Genomic DNA, 27,723 nt, shown 5'->3' with positions numbered 1-27,723 from the left:
TTCTTTCAGCAGAAGTGATATTTTCTAGTCTTTACAGTTGAGAAGTTCAGGGTCTCTTAAGGCTAATTTCTCTCTTTAAGATAAGATGGCATTAGAGCACCGAATACCAATGAAGTTCATGCTGATAGCCCTTTTCATTGCAGCTGCATCTCGATGCAAGTCTTTGTATTCACACAGCCGTGACATAGCCTAGGAAAGTAAATCAGAGAGAAAACAGGTACAATTTTAAAAAGGGCTCCAACTTTTTTTTTTTTTTTTGACATAGTGTCTTGCTCTGTCACCCAGGCTGGAGTGCAGTGGCGTGATCTCGGCTCACTGCAAGCTCTGCCTCCCAGGTTCACACCATTTTCCTGCCTCAGCCTCCTGAGTAGCTGGGACTACAGGTACCCGCCACGGCGCCCAGCTAATTTTTTGTATTTTTAGTAGAGCTGGGGTTTCACTGTGTTAGCCAGGATGGTCTCGATCTCCTGACCTTGTGACCCACCCGCCTCGGCCTCTCAAAGTGCTGAGATTACAGGAGTGAGCCACCGCGGCCGGCCAGGCTCCAGCATTTTTATAAAAGGCATCACTGATAAGAAGCCACACATACTAATTCCTTTAGATGGTTCCCCTGCAACTGCTTTGGCTGAGGTTTACACTGCCAGGTTCTGAGGATGCTACTCCCTGCCCATTCACTAAGGTGATCTCCTTTAAGGGCTATGAATAGATTGCCAGAGCCAAAAGGAACTTACTTTATTAAGTTATTTTAAAATTGGGTTCATCACTTGATGATACAGTCACATAAAAAATAAAATAGGCCTCCCAAAGATTTCAAGAGTATTGTGACACGATCCTAACAATATCATCTGTTACCTGTGCACTTGTTCCTTCAACATAATAAACATGCACTTGTGCCAAAAAATCAATTTACTCAGTGATTCAAATTCTATGCCATCTTTATTAGTTACTATATATTCAAAGCAAATTTTCATGAGACAGGTGTGTGCTGGGCTATTTTGGAACATCCAAGAAGCCTAACGACTGAAGCACCATAAGGTGCTACTTATATGCACACTGTGGTGGAAAAATGTATTATTCTAAAGTACCACCAAGATACCAGAGAAAGTGCCAATTTTATATATGTCGATTTCAGTTGTAATTTTCCTGTATACTCACTGAGGGTCATAAGCCATAAATCTTACGTTGCCCATGTCCTTCCTACAGCCAGTACTTGAAACACTGGCACCTTATGCAGTCTAAGTACAAGTCTCTCAGCCACTACTGCTTTGTCTAATAAACTCCTGGGACTGCATCATGATATATACAGTAGACAATGGCATAAATTTCCAAACTGTGTAAGTAAAAGACAGTCAAGAGTGGTAAGTGCATTGTGTATGTAGATATAATTAGGAATACAATTGCATTTATTCATGTATTGTTGTGTGAATGCATAGAGGTTAAAAACAAAACCCATTAAAATCAGATTAAATTTAATTAAAAATATTCTGAATTATGGTCATAGCAGAAAGAATATCAATAATTTTTTAAGAATATGGATCATTGGCCAGGTGTGGTGGCTCATGCCTATAATTCCAGCACTTTGGGAGTCCAAAGTGGGCAGATCACCTGAGGTCAGGAGTTCAACACCAGCCTGACCAACATGGTGGAACCCCATCTCTACTAAAAATACAGTATTAGCTGGGTGTGGTGGCGCATGCCTGTAATCCCAGCTACTCGGGAGGCTGAGGCAGAAGAATTGCTTGAACCCGGGAGGCGGAGGTTGCGGTGGGCCAAGATTGCGCCACTGCACTCCAGCCTGGGCAACAAGAGTGAAACTCCATCTCAAAAAACAAAAAAATTAATTAATTAAGAATATGGATCCTTCTATAAACCATAACAGATAAGCAATACGATGCCAAAGAAATAAGCTCTTTTGTCTGTTAATTTTAAGGCTTTCATTTTCCTAATCACTACTTAATATGATTTTGTAACAGATGTTGGCTTTTGTGGCCAATGAAAAACTCCAATAAGTGACTTCACATCCTTACCTCCAGTCTCTGTGCTTTATCTTTGTGAAGAAAAGTAAATAGAAAGTACAGGTCATAGTCATTTGCCAAGGCACGCAGGTCGAAGTAATATTTTGCATAGACACTGGCAGATACATGAATATTAAACTCAAGTAGCTCCAAGAAACACTTCTCCATCTTGCTCCTGGGGGAGGAGAAACACAATAAAACCAACGTAGGACAATTCTAGTCAAGTGGGTTATCTTTAAAAATATCATTCTGAGCTACTAGGATGCTATAAATTCTGTTCTGAAACAAATAAAGGCTGCCTGGTCGGGTTCCTACACTGATGTCCAAACAAGACACAGCTGCTTGGGGTCTCTTCTGCATCCCAGCACCCCAAGTTTGGGATGAGGGAAAGGTGGAAGCCTCTTCTGTACTCCTGCTGCGGACTCGGGGTTCATTCTTCAGAGTTCCCTTAGGGCAGCTGCACAACTCAGACTCCGTGCTCACTCATGAGCCCCGCAATAGCAATCACATGACAGGCATGATGGGTGCCATTTATTAGCTCTGAAGGACCTCCAGGCATTTTTACCAGGATGATAACAGGAAGGGGCTTACTGAAGTAGAGAAGCACCAACAGGAGGACTGGGCGCATCACCACAGCAACAAATGGACCCATGGAGAGCCACCCTATTATCTCAGAGGAGGAAAACTCTAAGGCTACAAGAAGGATTCATCCCAAATAAATACCTGAGCAAGCTACATTCCATGGCAAAAAGAATCCCCTTCCCTCTGCTCCAGCACACAAGGCTATGTCAAGGGGGCATAACTCAAGTTTCTGCTCACCTCAGTATTATGAAGAGTTGAAACTGCCACTATGACAGGGCAAGGATATTCTTTAATTTCAAAGGCAGAAAAATCAAGGAGAGACATTTTGGCTAGACTAAACCCGTTTTATGATGTGATTTCTAGTAGGGCCCTGACCTTACACACGCAGTGTTGCTCCTGAGTTGGGAATGCAACCCTGAAGTGCTCAGCATCTGTCACCCCTGGCCAGAACGGGATGTGGGGGAGTTGAATGCAGTGGAACAGGAAAGGGCTGGGAGCCATCCTCTGCCACGTGGTCATCTAGCCGCCCTCACCAAGGCTAAATTAATAGGTACACAGAGTACATCTGGCTGTTTTCATAGTAATCCCTGTAATGAGTTAATTGCTTAAAAATGATCAGTATCTGAACAATAAATTTGGTTTCTTGGTTTGAAAATTTTAATATTTTACCCACTGGCTAAGTCAACAAATGCTTGATGTTCTCCTGTAAGGGGGACAGTTAGATCATGAGCCAAGATGTGGTGATCTCATTTGCTGAACTTAAAACCCAGTTGAACCTACTTCCAAAATTAATTTTCTGTTCACATGTCCATAAGTCTATAGAAATTTAAATATATATATTTGAAGTATATATATATAATTTGAATTATATGTATAATTCAAATAATACATGAATAGATAGCTAATCAGGACTAGACTTATTACAGGAATTAAAGGCACTTCACGATCCCTTTTTATTTTCTTCACTCGTACATTGTAACTGTGTAGAAATACAGTACTTCACAGCATTAACATATTAATAGAAATTTAATCCTGAAGAAAAGCATTCTGTGTATAGAATATGCATCTTCTGGGCTTTGTGGTTTTTTAAAATGGCTAGGTGTTTGAACACATACCCTTTACAGACACAGCAAATTTTCCAAATAGCGGCTACTTAGTTTAACTTACTCTTTAGAAAGGAAATATATTCTAGGTAGACACATAGATGTTGGAAAGTTTTAAGAAAAATCTGATGGACACCAATTTTTTAACTATTACATTTACATTCAAAATGGGACCATTACAAACAGTCCACAGCAGGGGGCTGAGACAAATGTCTATTAAACACTTTGACGTAATGCTTTTCAACTTCCCAAGATCATAAACAGAAGCAGCCTGTTCGGAGCATAGCTCCTGGTGTTTCTCCGTTCACACAGCAACAGCACTGTTTGGAACTGGTCTTCTTGGAGCTGGGCTCTGCCCCCACTGCTCCTGGAGCTCACTTCTGTGGAACCTGCACATATCCCTGCATGCGCTCTGATCCTGTGACTAGAACTCAGAGCCCCAGCCAGCTTAGCTGCAGGTTTTGAGAACAATTCAGCTGTCATGATGGTAGAACTAAGTGTTCATGATTACAAATTTGAAACTGCCTTTGCAAAAATTATAACTGAGAAAATCATGACAGTGAAAGAGAGCTGATCTAACTGACTTCATCTTGCTTCTAACCTCCAAGCTGTCCTTGTTCATTCCTAGGCAAAGGCCAAACTAACTTTGGGATGAACTTGGTTTATGGTTTAACTTTGAAACAAAGACGGTAGCAGCCCCTTCCCAAAACAAACCTGTTTCCTGCCTAGGGACTAGACTGCCTTTCCAAGACTAACAAATAGCCACAAGATTAGAAATTATGGTTTAGGAGTCATGTGGCTGAAGGCTGCAAGAGTCTGAACCGCCCCATATTGCTCCTGGGAATAGCATCACTATTGTTAAACCTAAGATCAGAGCTTGAGATATTTTGCAGGCCCTGTATTGGGATCAGGTGGCACCACTCCAATCAATAAACTTGGCTCATCTGGTTTTGTGGCCCCCATCCAGGTGCTGACTTAGTGCAGGAGGACAGGTTCACCTCTCTCTGATTCCATCTCTGATGTGACCAATCAGCACTTCCCACTTTCTGACCCCCTATCCACCAAATTCTTCTTTAAAAAACCATCCCAGAGTTTTTGGAGAGACTAATTTGAGTAATAGTAAAACTCTGATCTCCTGTACAGCTGCCTCTGTATGAACTAAACTCTTTCTCTATTGCAATTCCTCTGTCTTAATAAATCAGCTCTGGCTAGGCAGCAGGCGAGGAGAACTCAGGCAGTCACAAATCTTGCTTCCTTTGAGGGACCAGTTTGCAAATTGATGACTATCATCAAGGCCACTTTAGTGTTTGCAGTGTCCAAAGTACTTCTGTTAGTTTCAAGTTCATTTGCTGTCACACTCTTTGCTAAAATGGCTACCAGAAATACCACCACGATCACTTGGTTTACACTATTAGCAAAGTAGTGTCAACAATAGGTTTTTGGTTTTGTTTTTGAGACAGGGTCTGGCTCCATCACCCAGGGCTGGAGTGCTGTGATGTGATCACAGTTCACTACAGCCTCAACTTCCCAGGCTCAGGCAATTCTCCCACCTCAGACTCCCAGGTAGCTGGGATCACTACAGCTGCCTGTCACCATGCCCGGCCAAATTTTTTTTTTTTTTGGTAAAATTTGTACGGATAGGGTTCACTGTGTTACCCAGCAGGTCTTCAACTCCTGAGCTCAAGCAGTCCACTCACCTCAGCCTCCTGAAGTGCTAGGATAACAGGCATGAGCCACCGAGCTCAGCCACAAAGGGATCATTTAAAAATGTAGATATACACTGAGGTGTATCTACAATAGACACTATATCTGCAATTGCAGACATACACTGAGGTGATTCAGAATGATAGTATTATCTGGAGTCATGGACAAAGGTCATAAAACTAACTTGAGCCACTGCCTGGAATGATCTTGATCTGCTGCTGCTGCTGCTTAATGTGAACAAGAGCTGCTCCCTTGTCTTGCACAGATGCAGCCTGCACAGCTGTCCTCACTGTCCAGCGGGCACCCAGGAAGGCTCTGCTGGAAACGCCTCCCTGCTCACCCTGCCTGCCAGCTCCAGGGCCCGTCCCTTCATAGCAGTCATGAGGCAGGATTGGAAGGGAGCCCTGGTGAAGCTGTGTTTCAGTGTCATGTTGGTGCATCTGGGAGGAACTCCATGACTCTGCAACGCTCCTCGCACTCTCATGGACAACTCCAGACCCCAGTGTGCTGCTGCGGATGTCTGAGTACCCATGGAGCCTTGTGAGTGTGGTGGGCATGGGGAGATGCCCCAGAAACACTCTCGCACTGCGGGAGGCGAATGTTGGAGCTTCTAACAGGCTGATTTCCAAACACATGCAACACTCCCAATGGGGAGGGGCCAGGGCACAGGAATCTGTGGCTATTTAACTTCATATCTCAAGGTTCCTATAAAAACAGATCTTCAGAAAAAAGGGGGAGGAAAGGACCACCAAAAGCAACTTCACAATGGGTGTCTTAGGTTGAAGCTATAACTTCTTCATAGTCCAGAGTCCTTAAGACCTTAACAGTGGCCAGTTATTTCAAAGGCCAGGTGTTTTCCCCTTAAAAAGGGACTGAAACTGGCAGATAGCTTCTAAAAAACTGTAAAGATATTTACCGTACTGTGTCATTCTGATAGTACACTTGTATGAGTTTTGCCAAAAAACAATCAGAAAAATACTTTTCAGTTTATCCAGGAGGTTATTACAATAACATATCAAGACCTACCCATGAATGCCAGAAAATATAAACTGTTATACTAAAGCTGGATAGAGAGAAGTCTGTGGCCTTATGCCTATTTCCTTTGTCTGCACAATGAAACCTATAAAGATATTTTCTACAGTGTTAACTTGGAGAGCAAATGAGGTAGGGAAATTGGTTACACATTTCGCCAAAATCTTACAAACTCACATGTTCTCAACTGCAATGTCCTTGGGATTCTGGCTGTCATCCACACTGCACAGACCACGACTTCTCCAAACTTTGGAGGCAAGAAGCATGGCTCCAAGGACAATCTTTTTCCAATTAGTAGGACAAAGATCAATGTTAGCACTAGTTAAAAGTCGTTCGATGTACACCTGCAAAATAGAGCACTGCTCTTTGATTTCAGTTCAGTTTAAGTGTGGTGATACAAACATTTAAGAATGAAAGATTTCTTCTGGTTTTGACCAGAAAGTAAGTGCCTTTTATTCTTATGTTCTGCAGAGACTTTGCTCAGACAAAGCAAGAGGCCAAATCACAGTCATAGTCAGATACCTCTGCAGCCTACTCTGCCCATAGACATTTCCAGCCCAATTTCGGTCACAGGGATGACTGGACATCCCTGTGGGCATGAAGAGAGGCACCGTCAGCCCCTTCACACTCATGAAAGGCAGCACAAACTCAGGCCCAGTGCAGATTAAGTTGTTCAAGCAACACTCCAGTGCCTTCCGTGTGCAGTGTCACAGCTGGCTGGCAGGTAGATAGGAATTTTACAGGTGTGCCATGCTTGAAAATGTAACACCCAAGTGATACTGAGAACACTGCTGTCTTCTCCTTTTCACAATAACTGACCGGCTCTTGGGACACCAGCTGAGGAACTGCGGGTCAAGAGCACTTCCCAATGCCTGCCATGCAGACAGCATGACAAGCGCAGGTCTCTGTCGCTGAGAAATAGTTCCCATATTCAGTGCTTGATAAGGAACGCATGTGTATGAAAGGAGGGTCCTGCTCACAGCCCCTATTTTCCACATCTCCACAATCACTTCATGAAAACTCATTTCTTGTCCTACGGTATCTGCATTCAGTCAATTCGGTTGGCTTTTAGGCAGAGACAGCTGTTGGCCTCTGTTTCCCTGGGGTTCCTCTCAACCTGCCAAGCAGTTTGTGAGACAACCTCAGGAAGTATTTTCTGTTTATCCAATTTCTGTCCTATAAAGAACTGGGTGAGGGACCAGCTGAGTGAAGGTGACAGAGGTGAGCTGGCAGGCATTGCTACCCCAGAGGGTGCTCTGCAGAACAGTATGTCTCTGTGTTACTTGATGTTTTTGTATCAAGACCAAAGGAAAATAGTTCATTTTAAGAGAGTTCATTCATTGTCTGAAGGTTATCAGATTGGCGGCTCAGATCGGGCAATGTTCTCCAAACTCAACTGTGTTTTCAAAATCAGATGGCTGTTGAACGTGATATGTTCTTATGAGAGATTCTGCTCCCTTTCCCCCTAACTCTGCACGATTGGGTATCCTAGGAATGACCCTCCCTCCCAGGGTTCAACTCCATGGGACTCGTTAGAGAGCACTTAAACAGTATTGGTGAGCCCTCAGCCTCCTGTCACCTTTACTGATAAGCTGTACTTGCTGACACTCGCTAATATCACTTGCCCTCCTGGGTCAGTGAGAAAGGTCCTTTTTTAACACCAACTCTTCTATCAGCACGGTGGATCCCATCCCACTTTTGCAGAACACTGTTCCCCAAATCACCTCTTCTTGAAGACTTTCTCCCTCTCTGCCAGAGATTTCCCCTAATACAAGTGTGTGTCCTGTTCCCATTCTGCTCCCCGCAGCTCCCCAGAGGCATCCTCTCATTTGCTCACAGCATCAGGCCCTGTTGCCAGCTCCTCACCTCCCATCTCTCCTTAACCCATCTCACCCAACCCCATCACTCACCTGAGACTCCTCTTGCCAAGGTCCTCAGAGTCTTGACACCTACAAACCAGAGCCCTTCACCCCAAGTCTCCACTCCCCAAGCTAGCCTTATTCTTGTCCAGGGAATTGCCATTGGCCGAGCTCCTGGGGACTAATACTTACATGTGAGTTACCCTGTTTCAATCTGTGTGCAATCCCTCTGTCCCTACCTTCACTGGTAAGCTGCCTGCTTCAGATTCTGAGCCGCCATGGGTCACGGCTCATCTACATCACCCTAGCTGATTCTTTATCCTCTTCTCTGCCCCAACCTTCCTCCCAACTGCGGTCTACTCTCCCCAAAGCAGTCGCCATCACCTCTTAAATTAAGAACACTGCACTCCCCTGCTCAAGATCTGCCATGAGTGCCCCCATCAAACTGGAGTAAAACCTGAACTTCTTCCCATGGCCTGCAAGCCAAAGGGCTCTGTGAGCCGTGGCACTGCCTGTGTGGCCTCATCTCTTCCATTCTTTCCTTCATTCCTCTCACCACATGGGCCCCTGCTGTTTGTTCCTTGAACACACATGAAATGTGTTCCTGTCTCAGTCTTGGCACTCATCCCACTGCCTGTCATGCCAGCCCTCCTTATTGTCCTTGCTTTATAGTCAGGTCACTGTTCAAATGTGACCCTCTAGAGAGGCTCTTCCTGATCATTCTATCTGAAATAGTGAGCCCCTCCCGTCACTCTCTCTTTATCCTGCTTTATTGTTTTGCTATTTTCCATAATCTAAAAAAATGCTTTACTCATTACAACATAAGCTGATAAAGACAAGCACTGTGTTCAACCTGTCCTCTTCTCTACCCCAGCACTTAGGAGAGTGGGACAGGGTCGGCATCCAGCGGGTGTTTATGGAACGGACAACTTCTTGCAGCATTTAGCACTGTGACCACAGTCTTTCCTATCTTGAACCTGTGTTCTTCTTTTATTATCCTCTCCTGCTTTTCCTCCTCCCACTCTAGCCACTTAACTGGGGGCTTGTCCCTTACATGCGGTAGTCCTTACAGAGCTATCTTCTGTCCATCTTCCTTTCTTTTCCTTTTTAGAGATGGGGAGTTGCTATGCTGCCCACGCTGGACAGAAACTCCTGATCTCAAGTGATTCTCCTGCCTCAGCCTCCTGAGTAGATGGGACTATAGGTGTGTCCCACCATGCCCAGCTTCTCCACTTTCATTCTACATACTTTCTCTGCATTTGAGCAGCTACTCTCTTTTTTTGGAGACAGAGTTTCACTCTCATTGTCCAGGCTGGAGTGCAGTGGCACAATCTCAGCTTACTGAAACCTCTGCCTCTTGGGTTCAAGTGATTCTCCTGCCTCAGCCTCCTGAGTAGCTGGGATTACAGGTGCTGCCACCACACCCAGCAAATTTTTTGTATTTTTAGTAGAGACAGGGTTTCACCATGTTGGTCAGGCTGCTCTCGAACTCCTCACCTCAGGTGATCTATCTGCCTCAGCCTCCCAAAGTGCTGGAATTACAGGTGTGAGCCACTGTGCCCAGCTCAAGTACCTGCTCAAGAGAAGCAGGTACTCTTACTCCTCATTCCTTATTTCCAGTTCAGATTCATGCTCCAGTCCCATAGATCCAAATGCTGACTGCACACGGCCACTCTGCTGTCTTACAGGCACACCAAATTTAGCCTGTCTACAGTGAACTCCCCCTTCTTCCAATCCAGCTTCAGCTCTCTCTCTCTCCAGCTGGAAGTTCCACTCCTGCTTCCCGCCAGCATGTGCTGAAATTCCAAAGGGCCTGCAGCTCAATGAAGAGGCCTATGTCTGATCCAATCCCACGGAGGGATTTCTATGCAGGTGCCTAGCAGAAGCCTTCTTTTCTAAGCTCTAGCCAGATGCTAAAGGAGAGGGTATCTTTTATCTCCTGGCTGTGTGGTTGACATTCCTCTACAGGTTAGTGTGGGGAGGGGTAAACCAATCCCAGTCATCTGAAGAGGAATTCATATTCAGAATGAGTCTCACCACAGGAATTGTGTGAGAATGATGTAGAGGTGAGAACACAGCCACGGCTTAGCAGGCTATCTAGCAAAGCCTGTGTCCAAGTCTTACTGGTACCACATTCCTGAGCTATTTCCGGAGCAGGCACAAGAGGTCAGCAGGAACAACAAAGCATTCAGACTCCCAGTCACAGCATGCATCAGAAGTGCCCGGGGAATATGGCCTGGGACTCAGCTTAGACCTACATGGGGAATATGGCCTGGGACTCAGCTTAGACCTACATTGGAATCTGTTGAGGGAGAAACCAGAAATCTCTCCTGCTGCCTTTAATAGCAATTATTCTGTGATAAGAAAAGCAATGGCATCATTTTAAACCATAATGATGATTAAACTCAAATATGTGTATTTACTTTGCTTGCACAGGTTTCTCTTAAAAGATCTGATGATAATTTCAGGAATCTACTTTTGGTTAGAAACATGGCCATACGCTGTGTAGGAGACCAGTTGTTAAAGATGCTTTTTAGATAAGAAATATCTTACCAAAGCTACGATGGCACATGGAGCTGTTAGTTTTATGATTTGAAAAAGAGTACAGAAATATCTGAAAATACAGTTGCGTGTGGGATCATGCTCGAAGGATTTCCCTGGAGCCTTCTCTTGCTGAAAGAAGAAAAAAGACAATATAAATATCCACTCAAGAAAACTTTTTAGACCTCTTAAGATGGCAATGTTCACATTTGTGCCCACGTGTCCCTTGCAACAATTTTGATGGGACAAATGTCTTTTAATTTTAGAAATATAAACAGCAGGATCTTAAAATATTTTTGGTTTTCTGCAAACATAGGCCCTAAGGTGGTCCTGTGGCTATCATATATCTGAAGAAGGAAGTTTTTAAATGTTTATAGCATTTAAACTGATTTAAATTTAAGTTGTTTTCTAATTCTATTCACAGAGATTGTGCATATGTGTTAGGACTACTTACAAATACTTATATTGTTTACTGCTATCGAAAATTATTTTTTTAAATGACACATTTTGTTATCTCAATGGTATATTTACTCCCCTTAGCGCACTAATTAAACAAAGCTGCAAGTCAGCTCTTGCTCCAGCATGCCCAATTGACAACACTCCTTATATAAGATGATTAAACACAACAGAGGCAAGACTTAAAGGTGGGTGATTTTGACTTCAGCATGAACTACATACAACTCTGAGACAAAAACAGAACCTCAAAGAAAGTGACACTTACTGAAAGTGGATGTATTGACTCTTCAAAAATAGCCAGAGATCTATTTGCATATCTATAAAATAAGAACGTGCATTTAAGAAATTAATTCGGGAATTGTTAACATCTTGGTGAAGTATCTGCTGGGAGTAGGACATGGAGGGTGGAGGGAGATACATCTTGTTTGCTTTGGTAAAATTCGTTCACCAAAACAGTTTTTGCACATAATGTCCTGAACTGTGAAGTCTTGTCTACATTGATGAGCCAGACTTGCCTTTAAATATTGACCCCCACTGCTAACAGGAATGGTAATAAACTATATCTATTTTCACTCCTCTGACCTCATGCTGGAGCACAAGACCATTTTATAAAGCAGTAGCGGTTGCCAATAAAGTGTTTAGAACTTTTAATAAATGTGAATGAGATTCAGATTTCCCAAATCTTCCTTTATTATACGTTTATCATATTTGTTTAAGTAGTTTGAGTTATAAACTTAATTGCCTTTTTATTTTAAAACAGGTCAGTCTTGAATGAACTTTAAAAAACTAACACATTGTGTGCTCACTTAGGAAACTAGTGGTTCTCCAAATGTGGTTTGTGTACCCCTGAGATTCCCTAGGAGGTCCATGATGTCAAAACTTTTTTTTTTTTTTTTTTGAGACAGGGTTTTGCTCTTTCACCCAGGATGGAGCACAGTGGTACAAACATGGCTCACTACAGGCTTGACTCCCTGGGCTCAAGCATTCCTTCTGCCTCAGCCTCCCAGGTAGCTGGGATGAAATGTGCACACCACCATGCCCAGCTAATTTTAAATTCTTTTTTGATATAGATGGGGTCTTGCCACATTACTCAGGCTAGTCTCAAACTCTTGGTCCAAGTAATTCTCCCACCTTGGCCTCCCAAAGTGCTGGGATTACAGGTGTCAGCCACCACCTATGGCCCAAAATGTTCTTATAAGAATACTAATTCAACCTGAGAAGCTGATTGAAAATAAAACATAAGAATAATTTCTTACTTTCTGAAAGTATTAAGACATTGCTTGCTTTCTCACTGTCAACACTTGTAATGATTTCATAAAAGCAAAAGTGGGTAAAACTGCTGGCTTCTCAGTATGAATAAAGGCCATGGTGCCAAATTATACTAGTATTCATTCCACTTTTCACTGCCCCTTGCAGTTTTTGTTAAAGTAGCCTGCTTCACTTGATAATGTCCTTGATGAAACAGTAAAAAATAATGGTGTTATTAAATCCTGAACTCTCTTTTTGGTATTCTAAGTAGGAAGTTCACATAAAACACTTCTGCATACTGGAGTATAGTCATGTTAAAGAAAAGCACTTGTGACTTAATTGTGCGCTGAACAAGCCAATTTTTCACAGAACACCATTTCCATCTGAAAGTATGACTGACTGTCATTCTCAAAAAAGAAGTCAAGTGAGTCTGTCATTTCAAGGAAAATAACAAGAATTTGTTGTCTATAATAAAGCTAAAGCTTTCAAGCTAAAAATCAGGACTTGGAAAACTCATACCTACTACTGGGAGCTTGACAGCATCTCAATATTTGAAGACATTTTTATAATCATGGTGATACTTATGAAAGTGAGTTTTTTTGACACTATATATGAATATGAAGTAATATTTTCCAAATAGCCAGTGCATAATATTATAAAAGCCAATGAGGAGAAAGATCCATTTATTGTACAAGAAAGATCCATGAGTATTAGTGGAATGAATTCATTGATATGTACAATCCCATTATAACTGTTTTAATAAATCAGCACTTGTGAAGTTTTGGTGTGGTTAAAGGATACCCACAATTACTTGAAAGCTTTAAAAATACACATTTTTTCCTACTATATATTTGCATGAGGCTAGTTCATCTTTTTCTTTCTTCTTTACAATAAATTGCAAACAAGACATAAACAAATACACTTTGAGATCCTCAATAATTTAAGGGTTAAAAGACTCTTGCAGACCAAAAACCCCACAAATGATTCACTTTAATGCTGTAAGATAAGCACTCTACAGCTTATAATGTCTATAGTTAAAACCTAACAGCATGTGTCACATTATACAAAGTGATGAGCTGGAGTAACAAGGCAGGTTTTCAAAGAGCTCACCTGTGCTTTATGTTGTAATATATTGCCGAAGTCACACTGTGGAGGGGAAAGAAACATATTTGTAAGAACTGATTTTATCATTTGTTAGGCCTGAATATATGTTTTTAAAAGGAGAGGAGGGAATTCTTTTAGTGGCCCTGAAATCTTCTTGTTCAAAACAGTACTATATGAGCACTTTTCTTTTGTTTTAGCTCTCTGGCTTTATAGTGAAAATAGGAGAACCAAAATGCTAGGCAATATGCTGTTAGAAGATGTTTCTGCTGGTGGTTATTATATATAAATAATGACATATTTTTCCTGTCACTTGCTCTTCTACCCATAGAACCTTTCATCCCGTGTAAGTCACTCACATCTATGTGTACATATGTTTACATTTAGGCCATATAGTAGTGTTTTGCTTTTTTAGTGGCTAGGCCCTGCATTTCAGCTGATTTAGTTCACCATCACCTACTCACCCATTTGTCATTATTTCCCTAAAAGCACATAATGAATGTGCTTTATACCAAATAAAGTAACTTAAAATCACCTATGCATAATTATTAGCGGAAAATTTATTAGTAAACATAATGCACACAAAAATTGATGACACTTGTAGCTATCCTGAAATAAGCAGCACTAAACACACAGTGTAACACTGCATCATAAAATACTCATGACAGGTGTTTCCACATTCGTTTAAACAAAATATTAGTGAACAAATGCAACTCTTCAGATGTATGTTACTGTGGTCCTAAGTCATCCTCAGATGTTGTGTGTCAGCAAACAGGGGCTTTTCTTGGATAAGTTCTGTGCTTCCATTTGCCCTCAGCATTTAAAATGAGGCTCACAATAACTTGAGAAGGCAAATTTGGGTTGTAAAAAGTAGGCCTTACAACATTATTAGCATCTAAGATGGATATTTCTATAGTGCCTCAAACAGTTTCATCTCCAAATTGATTTCAAAATCACAGAACTTAAAGTTACATGCTGAAAAGGACCACTGAACCTTACATGACACCCATTTTACAAATAAGAGAACCAAGGCTTCAAACTGATTTGCCCAAGGTCCCCAAATAGTGCTTTTGTGAACTGCAGGTGTTCACAAAACACCATGGTATGGTTTAAATTTAAGCATATGTACACATACATAGAAATGACTTGCACAGACGAAAGGCTCTATGGGTAAGAAGAAGAGCAAATGACAGGGAAAACGTGTAATTTATACGTTAGAACCATCACTCCTCCACGCAAAGGAAGCAGTGGCCCCCTTGTTTGATGCACACTGGATCACCCGAGGAGCTTTTAAAATGGCTTCACCGCCAGCTGGAGACATTCTGATTTAATTGGCATTGGGTGTAATTTGGGCATCAGGGTTGTTGGTAAAGTTTCCCAGGTGATTCCAATGTGCAGCAGAGTTTGGGAATGACTGAGTTAGGGTTAAGGTCAGAATCATCTGGGATGCTTTTATCCATAAAACAATGCCTCACATACTTAACCGTTTTTCTAAAAGGCTTGTGAGTGCCCAGAGATGGAGGGAATGTGGAGCTGGGAAGATGCATGTGTTTGTAAACATATATTTTGAAGAAACATGTATATGTGATTCTAGTATGGTTCACTCATCCCTTGGAGAACAATGGACTACTAACCATGAAAAACATTTTTCAAAAGCCAATTTGCTGTATTAATTTGCTCAGTAAATCTTTAATCAAAGTAAATATATCAAACGATCCCTTCTAAAATTTGAGAGCAAATTAAAACTAACTGTATTTCAAAAATAGACTTCTAGGCCAGGCATGGCAGCTCATGCCTGTAATCACAGCACTTTGGGAGGCTGAGTTGGGTGGATTGCTTGAGCCCAGGAGTTTGAAACCAGCCTGGCCAACATAGCAAAACCCCGTCTCTAAAAAGGAAAAAAATATATATATTTTAGAAAAACTTGTAAGACTTAGATGACGCTGGAAGAAAAAGCAGAACCTCTACTTGTTTGAGCAAGGTGAAGCTTAACAACTGCTTTTGAATTGCGTACTGAAACATCAGAATCTTTTGAAATCAGAAGAAACCAGGGACTTGAGCCAAAACAGAGTGCCGTTTTACTCAGGGCTGAATACAAACATTAAGTGATGACTCCATAGAGGCCAAAGCTCAGGGCTTTAGACATAGATGGAGTCTAGTTCCTACTGAAACAGAATTTGATCTCAGTAATTGTTATACCTGAGAGAGGAAAGTGACATTATTATGAGTAAAAATTTACCATTTTTAATTAAACTAGGTTACTGACAAATTAGCTTAACAAGCTAGTACATTAGAAACAAAATTAAGCTTGTAACCTAGTCATGTTTATAGACTGGAAAGTTAAGTTAGGGATAAGGACATTAACATTCAAAGGTAGACTTCTCAAACTGTTTTCCTGAAAATCAACACTCATAATCTAAGGAGATGTTAATAATGTTCCCTGGACATCTCCAGCGGAACTGAGCTTTGTTGTGACTTTTAAAAAAAATATTTTATTTTATTTTATTTTGAGACAGAGTCTCTCTCTGTTGCCCAGGCTAGAGTGCAGTGTCGCGACCTCTGCTCACTGCAAGCTCCGCCTCCCGAATTCACACCATCCTCCTGCCTCAGCCTCCTGAGTAGCTGGGACTACAGGCACCCGCCACTGCGCCTGGCTAATTTTTTTGTATTTTTAGTAGAGATGGGGTTTCACTGTGTTAGCCAGGATAGTCTCGATCTCCTGACCTCCTGATCTGTCTACCTCAGCCTCCCAAAGTGCTGACATGAGCCACTGTGCCTGGCCTGTTGTGACTTTTTAAAGAAACTTGAACCCGTCTTTTGAGGGTATTTTGAAAAGTCATGTGTGATTGTGGCCTATGAAGTGCTCATGCATGATGGGAAAATTTAAATGCAGATACACTATGGCACCACTGGAGGACAAGCTGTTCCTTCTTCCAAGAGTACTTTCCAAAGTAATACTCAACGTCTTAGGCCTAATAATTTTTCACAGAAACATCCAATAAAAAGCACCTCTCCTTCCCATTAGGTTCAACACTGTCATAACATAAATGCATCAAATAAATAGCTACACTATTTCTGGGATTGCTTATTTGCTCTCTGGCTTTCCCTTCTACCACACAGCATCTAAGGTTAAAAGAGAAACAAAATTCATATTTAGGTCCCAGCAATCCATATATCATTGACATTAATTCCTTAAACTGCTTGCTGAAAAGGGAAACCAAATGGCTGAGATGACCGAGGATGGCCGGGATGCTTTTAGCATACGGGTGTCTGTCACTCAGCCCTTGGCAGCCTCATTGTACTCACCTTTCTAGTGTGTGTCTAAGATCAGGCTGGCTGACTGTGCTGTTATCTAGCAATATGGTGGAACATGAGCTGTATTTTCTATCAAGATGCCATGGAGGTATCTGAAGGAGAAAGAAGATAGAGAAAAATGTCACAGTAGGCTGAACTTACAAAAGTGTGGGCTGTTTTCCTTAGTCAAAATGTCCAACAATAAAGCATTAAGATATTTCTTATGCCCTGTGACCTGCCTGAGTGTGGTATCGTGAGCAGCTCTATGGGAAACTTACTGGGGATGCTTCACTTCCGCAGCTGATGTTCAAGGAATGGGTTATAAAATGCTGCCCTTGCTATGATACCAATCATCAAACCTGGCTCTATTACGAATTCCCTTTATAAATAATGGGAAAAGTTTAAAATAAGATTTCATGTTCTTTTAATTATGCAGTAAAAAACAGCAGAGATTTTCTATTTCTATTATTCATTAACTACAACAAAACGTCATACATTAAAAAATATTGGCACAAGACCATTTTTATTGCAGCAAATAAAGACCTAATACTACATTCACTAAATTGCTAATCCTAAGTGTGCTCATTCAAGAGACAGTGTGATGGAACCAGCATCTTAGAGTCAGAGACTCTGTGTGCCAGGGCGGCTCAGTGACCAAACAAGTGAGGGGCCATAGGGTTCTCTGGGCCTGTTTCCTTGGGGGAAGATAGAAAAAGTGCTGCTTTAAGACTCTCTCACATCTGAAAATGAGATGATGAAAACAACTTCGGGAATTTAACTTTCACTTCATGTTTGCATAAGACTGCTATTACATAACTCAAATGAGAACCTCTGAGAATACTTTGCATTCATTTCAAAAGTTGATTGATTTTATCTTGTAAGTTATTTGACACACATCATGGCATTTTTCTGCCTCATTCATGCTGCTCTCTGCCCGGAATAGCTATTTCCCCCTTGTCCCAGCAAGCTGCACCTCCTCTGCCTTCTGGGATCCCTCTGGCAGCAGCCACACCACAAAACATTTCCGGTTTTGTGTACTCCTCAGTCTAATTCACCGTTTGTTACATGATAGCAATTGCCTGCAGAGCATCCCTCTGGTGAGAAAGTAAGCCTCTCCAGGGGAGGGGGGGCCCTTCCTCTCCTACCTGCAGCTGCTGAGCACAGAATGTTGGAGAAATTAAGGTGTTCAATAAGTGCTTGACAAGTTATTTAAATCAGTTACAATTTGGAAGGTAAATCTTCCTACAGTTACAGATCGGTGAAAATCTATCTGCAGTGCTGTCAGAGAGGTTACAGTGAACCTTTCGAGCCCTCTAGAAAATGAAGTATCTCTAAAACACTTTAAAAGTATCTATTCATTTGTCAAGAGCGCAACAGTCAATATGGAAACTGCCTCATCTATGTTTAAAAAAAAATGCTCTTCTTGGCTGGGTGCGGTGGCTCACTCCGGTAATCTCAGCAGCTTGGGAGGCTGAGGCGGATGGATCATGAGGTCCGGAGTTCAAGACCAGCCTGGCCAAGATGGTGAAACCTCGTCTCTACTAAAAATACAAAAATTAGCTGGGTGTGGTGGCGGGTGGGTGTAATCCCAGCTACTCAGGAGGCTGAGGCATTCCAGCCTGCGTGACAGAGCAAGACTCCGTCTGAAAAAATAAGTAAATAAATAAATAAAAGCTCTTTCTTAAAAATAATGGCAGTAACCAAATCCTAGTTATCAAATAGTTGAAGAGATCAACAGTATTATTTAAAACCAAAAAATACCAATTATTTTAGCTTTTAAAAAATAACTCAGATGAGCCTGCCTTCCTTCTGTTGGGATATGCTTGTCTGCATCATGTTATCACAATCTTCCGTCAGGGCCTCCCACAAGTACATAAAAGACAGGGAAGGGAGAAGATCTAGTGGTTGTTTATAACACGGTGAAACCCCGTCTCTACTAAAAAATACAAAACAACTAGCCGGGCGAGGTGGCGGGCGCCTGTAGTCCCAGCTACTCGGGAGGTTGAGGCAGGAGAATGGCGTAAACCCAGGAGGCGGAGCTTGCAATGAGCTGAGATCCGGCCACTGCACTCCAGCCTGGGCAACAGAGCGAGACTCCGTTTCCAAAAAAAAAAAAGTACACAGTATTTAAAAATTGCCTGTAGCCAGTAATCAGAAATATCCATACAGTCTAACACCATTTTGCTTGTTTTAGATGCTTTTTACTGTAAATTCACTTCTTAACAAAAATGCCAGATGTTTTTGAACAATATTACTATATGAAGGCCCAAATTTTCCTTCAAGGTAGAAATGTTTTAACTCTAGCTAAACTCTTGTGTTTCTTAAGCTATTCTATTAATATGTATACTTTACATTAACAGTGTATGTGTGTCGATTTACACACTTTTATTGCCTCAAAAAACAAATATACTATGAAAAATGAAAATTGACTCATTCAGATACTTTCATTCCAAATGAAAGAAGGTATCCCTTAAGGTCACTACTATTAGGGGTAATACAGCATAATACTACACCATAACAAAAGTTGTTTCTGAGGAAAAAATCCATATATGAGAATAAAAAGAACAGAAAAAAAAAGTACCCAAACAGTCTAGTTGGTACAGCTTTAGATGATATCTGTCCCCATTTTGTTCTATTTAAAATTTCGTATAATGAACATATATTGTTTTTTGTTTTTGTTTTGAATTCTTGCTCTGTTTCCCACCCTGGAGTGCAGTGGCCTGAACTCACCTCACTGCAATCTCTGCTTCCCAAGTTCAACCAATTCTCCTGCCTCAGCCTCCTGTGTAGCTGGAAATACAGGTGTGTGCCACCATGCCGGGCTAATTTTTGTATTTTTAGTAGAGACAGGGTTTCACCATGTTGGCCAGGCTGGTCTTGAACTCCTGGCCTCAAGTGATCCACCTGCCTCAACCTCTCAAAGTGCTGGGATACAGATGTGAGCCAACATGCCCAGCTCTCAAGATCACTTTTTTCTCCCCATTTTTTCACAAGACATGTTTCAGATATTTTAAAAATAATTAATGACTTTTAGCTAACTTAAAAATTTCTAACACTTTGTGCACTAACAAAAACAGTTCCATCTATGTTGTACAGCAATAGGACCACATGGCAGGTATGGAGTTTGAATAGAATTCTTACACAAGGCCTGAGTGGAAAAGTGTAATATGCTTATTGTAGGTAAAAATAGAAATTGTCTGAATTAATGTATAATTATATCAAATTTAAACTTAGATTTACACTTATATATGGGTTCTAAATTTGGATTAAATATGATGGATTGACCAGAAATTTATTTTCTCTTCCTTCTGAAATCTCATTAGCATTAGTCATAAAATAAACATTATATACAGGACCAGGAGACAGGATAGACGGCAGATGATTCTGAGTCAATGCTGCAAGTTGAAAAGCAGATAGAGGAGTGGCAACTGACATGGAAGCACAACTTTGGAGCTGGCAGGGAGTGACCGGAACAGAAACAAGCAATCTTGTTTGAAGAACCCAACCCAGGCTCCAAAATCAGAGGCACATGGTACCTGGGAAGGTAGCGTGAAATATACAAGACCAGCAAGTTCAACTGTAAATCTGTGCTTAGAGCCTCAAGTCTACCTCTCCTCCCATCTTATAAGGAATTTGGAAAGTCTACCTCTCCTCCCATCTTATAAGGAATTTGGATGTGTATTCTCTGGATATATTATACCTGAGGGTTTCTGGGCTCAGAGCTACAAGGGCTGAAACCTGGGAAATGGGAATAAATTGCACACACAAAGTGAAACTCCACCTTCTTTCCCAACCCTGCTTCTGGAAAGCCAGCAGCCATGCTTGCACTGCCCAGGCAGAAAATTGGGAGACCCTTCTTGGAAGAAAACTGAACCAATGCAAAGAAAATACCCTCATACCCTCATATGATACACTGAGGTCCCCCAAAACAAAAGCTGGCTTGACCTCCAAATCCCCACAATGAGACCCCTCAGTGAACAAAGGTCCTGCTTCCAAATAGAGAAAGCCAAAGGCCACCACACATCTGAGGGAAGTCTCCAATAAGAGTTCAAAATAACAGGAAAAAGGAATTCCTGGGACCAGTAAAAATTCAGGAGCAAAACTTTTTTAAAAATCTTAAAATAATCTCCTTCAGGAGATTAAAAAAAAAAAGTCAATAGAAGGGTTAGCGCAGAAAGTCAAAGAATCTCTAAGAAGCAGAGCAAAAGACAAATTGGAAAATAGGAGGGGAAGAAATTAAAGATCAATGCAGAAATACTGATCTAAGAGGCTCAATATCTGAATCGTAAGAATATTAAAATAATAATAATAAAACAGAGAAAATAGGACAATTCTCTAAAAGAGATAGTCTGAAGGCTTAATGGCCACAATAAAATAAAAGGTTCCCACGAAGCTGTATTATACAATTTCAGAATCCCAGGAATAGCGAAGGTCCTAAAAAGCTCGAGAAATGTAAAAATGTGTTACATATGATGTATCACACAATGGCAGTAGTTTCAAGAACAGTATAATGAAAACACAATACAGAAATGTCTTCAGAACCATGAAATTTAGTTTTCACTGTAGGATTTTATACTCTATAACAAAGGAGGGGTTTTGAGAGAGGCTAGATCTCTATACATGTGTGCCCATGGGCTTTTCCTCAGAAACTGTGCTCCAGCACCACTGGGGAGTAACACAAGGCAGAGGGCAATGCACAGTCTAGGACTCAGGGATCCAACGTGAGTGGTCACAGAAGAGTTCAGAGAGGGCTCCCAGGCAAACAGGCTCAGGGCAGCCTAGGGAAACACAGTCTGTCCTGGAGGAGGATAGAACTAAAGGCCAAGGAAAGTTGCTTCCAGAGAAAACATGGAACATATGTTTTAGTAGATAAAATACTATTTTTGATAGGCATGTGACAAATGTTACAACACTTGGGGAAGAATAGCTGTCAAAAAAGAGGCAAAGGAACGTAGTCAGAAAATTAATTCCACACACAAAATAATGACGGATGTGAAAACAAAGAGGCCAGCTGGGGGCTAATGGTCACATTTGGCTTTATGAACTATCATGGACTAGGAAAAGGGGGGTTATCTGGGAGAAGTGCAGAAGTGTTCAGATTTCAGAACTATTTCAGAGAAACAATGAAGGATGTACAAGGAGGAGGCACAGTCAGAATACTGCATGACTCAGCAGTGAATAATAGGTGCATGGTCATAATCATGTAAATATCAATTAGTGATTTAATAAAAATGTGTTTCAGGTGGAAGAAACGGGGAGGGAAATAAGGTCACAGTGGAGTGAGGAAGCTACACTTTCACCTGCTACGACAGGAAGTCAGCAGAAAGTGTTGAAGAAAGTGGATTTAGCTATTTTTAATTTTACTGAAATACAAAAGATGAAATATTTAAGGCAGAATTTTTATCACAACCAAATTGTGTAACTTAAATGTCAGACACCCTTAAACATGGTCACAGTAAGCTAAAGACTTACTTACTTAAAGTATAAATCTGATATTAGGAAAATAGAAGAGATTTAGAAAATCCACCAAAAAATGATCATGCGAACAGCACTGACTCCCTGTTAAATTTTCAAGGAATCATGACAGAGTTTTAATTCAAACAATTAATTTCTTAACTTTTCAAAAGCTTACTTACATAATATAGGTGAGAGCTCCTCCTCTTTTCTTGCACTAAGAATGAAAAAATAACTAATCAGTTCTGGCATAAATACCATAGGATAAAAGTAGTTGCTAATCATCTGATTATCACTATATGAGATAAAATTACATTTTTAAAAATTCTTACCAACAAAATTTATAATTTAAATAATCTGGCATGATGAATCTCATAAAGTAAAATCTAAAAATATAGTTTTACTTTTTGACCTAACAGATATTCTGTTGCACAAAAATGAAAGAATCCCCATGTACACAAGGAAAGGCAAAACAAATTAGGCAATGTGTGTGCCCTCCAAGTCTCATGTTGAAATGTAGTCCCCAATGCTGGAGGTTGGGAAGTATTTGGATCATGGGGGCAGATTCCTCATGAATGGCTTAGCGCCATCCCCTTGGTAATGAGTGAGTTCCTGCTCTGAGTTCATGCATGATCTTCTTGGGTTTTTGTTGTTTGTTGTTTGTTGTTGTTGTTGTTGTTCTGAGATGGAGTCTCACTCTGATGCCCAGGCTAGAGTACAGTGCCGTGATTATGGTTCACTGCAACCTTGACCTCCTGGGCTCAAGTGATCCTCCCACCTAAGCCTGTAGAGTAGCTGGGGCTGCAAGCATGCACCACCACACCTGGCTAATTTTTAAATGTTTTGTAGAGACAGGGTCTCATTATGTTGGCCAAGGCTGGTCTCAGACTCTGGCCTGAAGTGATCTGCCTGCCTCAGCCTCCCAAAGCGCTGGGGTTACGGGCATGAGCCACTGCGCCTGGCCTGATCTGCTTGTTTAAAAGCAGGCAACACCTCCCACTCTCTCTTGCTCCTCTCAATACGTGAGAGATGACTTCACCTTCCACCATGATTATTAGGTTCTTGAAGCCCTTGCCAGGAGCAGATGCTAGCACAACACTTTCTGTACGGCCTGTAGAACTGTGAGCCAATAAAGCCTCTTTTCTTTCTAAATTATCCAGTCTCAGGTATTCCTTCATAGAAATGCCAAAATACAGGACAGATGAGAAATTTAGCTAGTAAAAAATTTACCTATTGTATATACGAACCCCTAAGCAGTAGTGTTTTCTGATTCTACATTTACACATAGCTTACTTTCATTAGCAGGATCTGATAGCTGACAGCTCTAAGAACCAGTTTCTGGTCAGGAGCCAATCTCTAGATGCACTAGAATCCCTGCAAGCATCCCAAATGACTTATCGGTCATCTACTAATATGTCGCTAAAAAAATAAATGGGTCTTTACACAACTGAAAAGTAGCCTATCTGAAACTCGTGTTAAAATGAGCGTGCCAACATAATTGAACATGGCATCCTCAGCACACAAAATCATTTGTTCTAACACAGGTCCGAAGAAAAAAAGCTACAAGGAGGACTTGGGCCACACTTTGTTCCCTACAGTGCCTCCTGCTTTGAAGTTGAACTGGTCTCACTGACACATTTCCCACTGCTGAAAAGACAGGGACATGGGGTAGGTTTTCTTCTACTTTCATATACTCCGTGTGTGAGAAGCCCATGGCTCTGGAAGAAACTGAGAAATACAATAATCCTAACCAGAAGTTACCAGCTCAAGACAGGCAAAGTCGACACAAACTATGAAAATGCAAGGGAGAAACCCATGTTTTATTGTGCGGCATTACTTCAGATGTTATTATAGAACCCCCACTTCTTGTATTCTTGCTATTGAAAATAACTGAAAACATGGTGTATGACTTTTTTGAAAATAAAGTGAGATTTAACAGAATGTCACAAAAAATAAGCAGGAGTACAGAAAACTCCTAGAGTTCTATTGTCATCCTAAAACAAGCAGGATGTGGAAACTTTACACAAGTTTCACACACTAAGGCTAACCTGGAAAACAGCACAGGCCATGTTTACCTTTCCATTACATGCGAATGAAAAAGTTCTGAGTAGCATGAACATGGATGTGATAGGCTCGTGTGGTTAGAGCACTGTGTAAAAAGGAGGCCAGAATCACAGATCCAATCTAGAACAATGGATTCTTTTGATTTGTTCAAGTGAAATCCAAGCTGTAGCCTAAATTCTATCACTCATCATTAAAATGTACTCTTTGGAGCAAGGGAAAAATGGCAAAGATGTATGAAGAAAAAGGCATAAATCCATGACTACTAAACTAAATCATGTGGCCAATTAATTGCATTGATAAAAATGTCACCAAATGTGTAAACATAAAGTCTGCATGTTTCCATAAACAGTGACAACTAAAGGAAATTATGTCACATATTAATTTAAGACACGTAAATATATGAAAAGTTGAAAAATTTTAACTAATATCTGAGTTCCTCTAAATACTTTCTGTAATACACGAAACAGAAAGGTTGTAGTTTTTTGCTTGGAGGAAGAAGCAATATTGTCTTACCACTCATTTGATATTTTCTCAGGAAGAGTGTGCTTTCCCTTGGATGCTCAGAACCAAAACCTGTAGAGGAAGAAGAAGGAAAAATGTAATAATTTAGATGAGCAGAAAAGATTCTTTTTAAAGCTACACATCCATTTTAATCACTTTTAACAGTCTTGAGAAAAGTTTTTAGTGATAAATGTAAAGAAAATAAAGGACACAATGTCCCAATTCTACTGGAGAATGCAAAAATCACAGAAGTTCTCCACGTATGTGGAATAAAACCAGGCTGTGTCTGGGACTTCTTTTTAAAACTTGCACCTAAATAAACTGATGCAACTTGTAGATGAATTGTATACATGCCCTCCTCCTTTTTATCCAATAAAACCACCCTCCTCTATGCTGCTATTACCAGCACATTTTAGGGAAAGTCTCAAGCAGCAAGTGATGCTGTGGTCAATTACTGTCAGACACCAGCTCAATATGTCAAATATGTAAAAACAAAGAGCTGTTTTGGTGAAAAAACAATTTTTTAAAGAGACAGGGTCTCACTCTGTTGCCCCAGCTGGCGTGGTGCTGAAACTAGGCCTCATAAAACTTAGAAACTAGGCCTCATATAGAAAAAATTAACACCAGGTGGCTCTGGATAGGGTCCCACCCTGCCTCAATAGGGTCCCACCCTGATAGGGTCCCACCCTGCCAGTTCCGGGAAACAACCTCATGGGGTCCCACCCTGCCAATTCCGGGGGTCCCACCCTGCCTCGAAGTTCCTGGAATCAACAACTCCAGGAAAAAAAAACCTCATAAGGTCCTGCTCTAACCAATTAGCATAAGACACCTTGCTCAGGCCATAGACAGACCCAATTACCACGCGCCTAAAGCTTTGTTTAAATTTCGCGCCCTAAGCTGTGTTTGAACTTGTATTTGCCTATATAAACAGCCTGTAACAAGCAGTCGGGGTCCCAGGGCCAACTTAGAGCTTGGGACCCTAGCGCGCTAGTAATAAATAACTCTCTGCTGTGAATCTCGTGTCGGTGATCCTTCGTGGCGACCCCTGCCCAGGAGGGAATCGACAGTTCGGTTCCAACAGTGCAATGGTGCCATGGAGCCAGCATAGCTCACTGAAGCCCCAAACTCCTGGGCTCAAGAGATCCTCTTGCAGCTGAGACTATTGGTGCAAGCCACCATACCTGGCTAAGGTTTAATCTTTTTTTTTTTTTTTTTTGTAGAGACAGGGTGATATATGAGACATACATGGAAATGTGTTGTAAATCCTAAAGAATGATATAAAGAGTCTATTTTGGGCTCTCATCCAGCACTATCCATCTACTGCCTAGTGTGTAAAACCACTCAGAGGCTTACCTTACACCACCAAACAAGGGACAACATTCACAAGTACTTGCATGCTTTGTGTATAAAGGTACAATTCATTCACATACTGTCTTTGTTCATTCTTTCACGATTTGTGAATATTCCGAGAGTACAGTACTTTCCATCTACAAAGGCACATTCATCATGAAGCTTAATAATTCTAACGTTTAAATGAATTAAGAGGCCAACCAAAGTTTAAACAGAAGAGCTGTAAGACACTTCCTCTAAAGGAATGAAATCTGTAGCATACATTTTCTATTTTGAAAACTTAGATTTCGCCTAGCCTTGGGGGATGAGAAAGGGGCCAGAACTGGGCACTGGGGTAGGCAGGAGGAAAGAAACCACCAGATGCAGCAGGTAAAAAAAAAATGGGGGTGGGGGGCTGGGCACGAGGCAAGGGCAGTCCTCCTGCCTGGTGCCTGGGCCTAGGAAAGCTGGTTAGGGGCAGGAGGGAGGAGCCCGAGGCTGTGGATGCTTCTAGAGGGGACCTTGGGTCAGCAGCGGCCAAAGATGCACCTGAAGGCAAACAGTATCAGTCGCCTCCTTACCTTTGGGCGTCTCCTGGTCGCTGATGTTCTGCAAGTCATGGCCTTCGCGGGCTTCCAAATCGGACTGAGCAGGCTCCACATCAGTAGGGTGTGGCGCTACTGCCACCTCCGCCTCCGCGAGGTTATAGCTGCAGGGCGGTTCCGCCCACCGCACCCTGCGCTGACTTGGCTTGAGGCTGGCATTAGGGAGCAGCATGTTGCATCTGCAGCGCCTCTGCTCCTCTCTGCCTTGGCCTACACCATTGCTTGACGCTGTCTCATAGATGTCAGCGCTGCAGGACAGCTCCCCAGACCTCTTGCGCTGGCCCCGCTTGGGGCTGGCCTTGGTGCCGAAGCAACAGCTCAGCGTGTTCCCCATGGGGTAGCTGGGGTCCTCTCCAGCAGCTTGGGCCTTCCCTTGCTTCCAAGTCTGCAGAGCTTAGCACTTCCACCTCTTCCCAGCAAAGGCACGCTGGCAGGGCAAGCCCCTGGCTATGGGGCTGCACCCCACCAGCAGCCCGCACCCCGCCTCAGCCGCCTCCCCTGAGCTGACTTGGCTGCAAGGGTCCCTTGGGAACCTGCTTGGTTTATTTAGAACGGGTCTAGATGCAACAAGCCTGAGAGCTGTGATTGCGGAGAAGAGAGCACAGACGGAGCTCCTCCTCCTTCCACTGCTTCCCACCAACTGAAGGAGGTTGCCCTGCCAACCGCCAGAGCTCCCTCCTGGTTCCCAGGAACCAATCAGGCCCAGAGTACCCTCCACGCGCCCCCGCCCCATTGTGAGGTGGGAGGCTAGGCACCTGGCTCACCAGGCCCCGCCCTGCTGGCAGCCCCGCCCCCACCTTTCATTCATTGCTAGCTGCTGAGAGCTTTCAGGTTT

General features: G+C 42.0%; 1 protein-coding gene across 1 annotated transcript; it reads right to left on the bottom strand.

Annotated features, from left to right (window-relative positions):
- LOC126944219 (cyclin-Y-like protein 1) lies at positions 1–27,332 on the bottom strand. Its single transcript, XM_050773524.1, has 10 exons — positions 26,865–27,332; positions 24,967–25,026; positions 22,572–22,606; positions 16,948–17,048; positions 13,651–13,686; positions 11,558–11,609; positions 10,849–10,968; positions 6,614–6,780; positions 2,028–2,190; positions 1–189 (listed from the first exon to the last, which is right to left on the bottom strand). The coding sequence occupies exons 1-10, from the start codon at positions 27,220–27,222 to the stop codon at positions 76–78; spliced, it is 1,206 nt and encodes a 401-aa protein (XP_050629481.1). The 5' UTR covers positions 27,223–27,332; the 3' UTR covers positions 1–75.
- Positions 27,333–27,723: the final 391 nt, after the last annotated feature.

This window comes from Macaca thibetana, chromosome 20 (genome assembly GCF_024542745.1).
Source record: "Macaca thibetana thibetana isolate TM-01 chromosome 20, ASM2454274v1, whole genome shotgun sequence".
Lineage (NCBI taxonomy): Eukaryota > Metazoa > Chordata > Mammalia > Primates > Cercopithecidae > Macaca > Macaca thibetana.
This window is presented reverse-complemented; position numbering and strand designations above follow the sequence as displayed.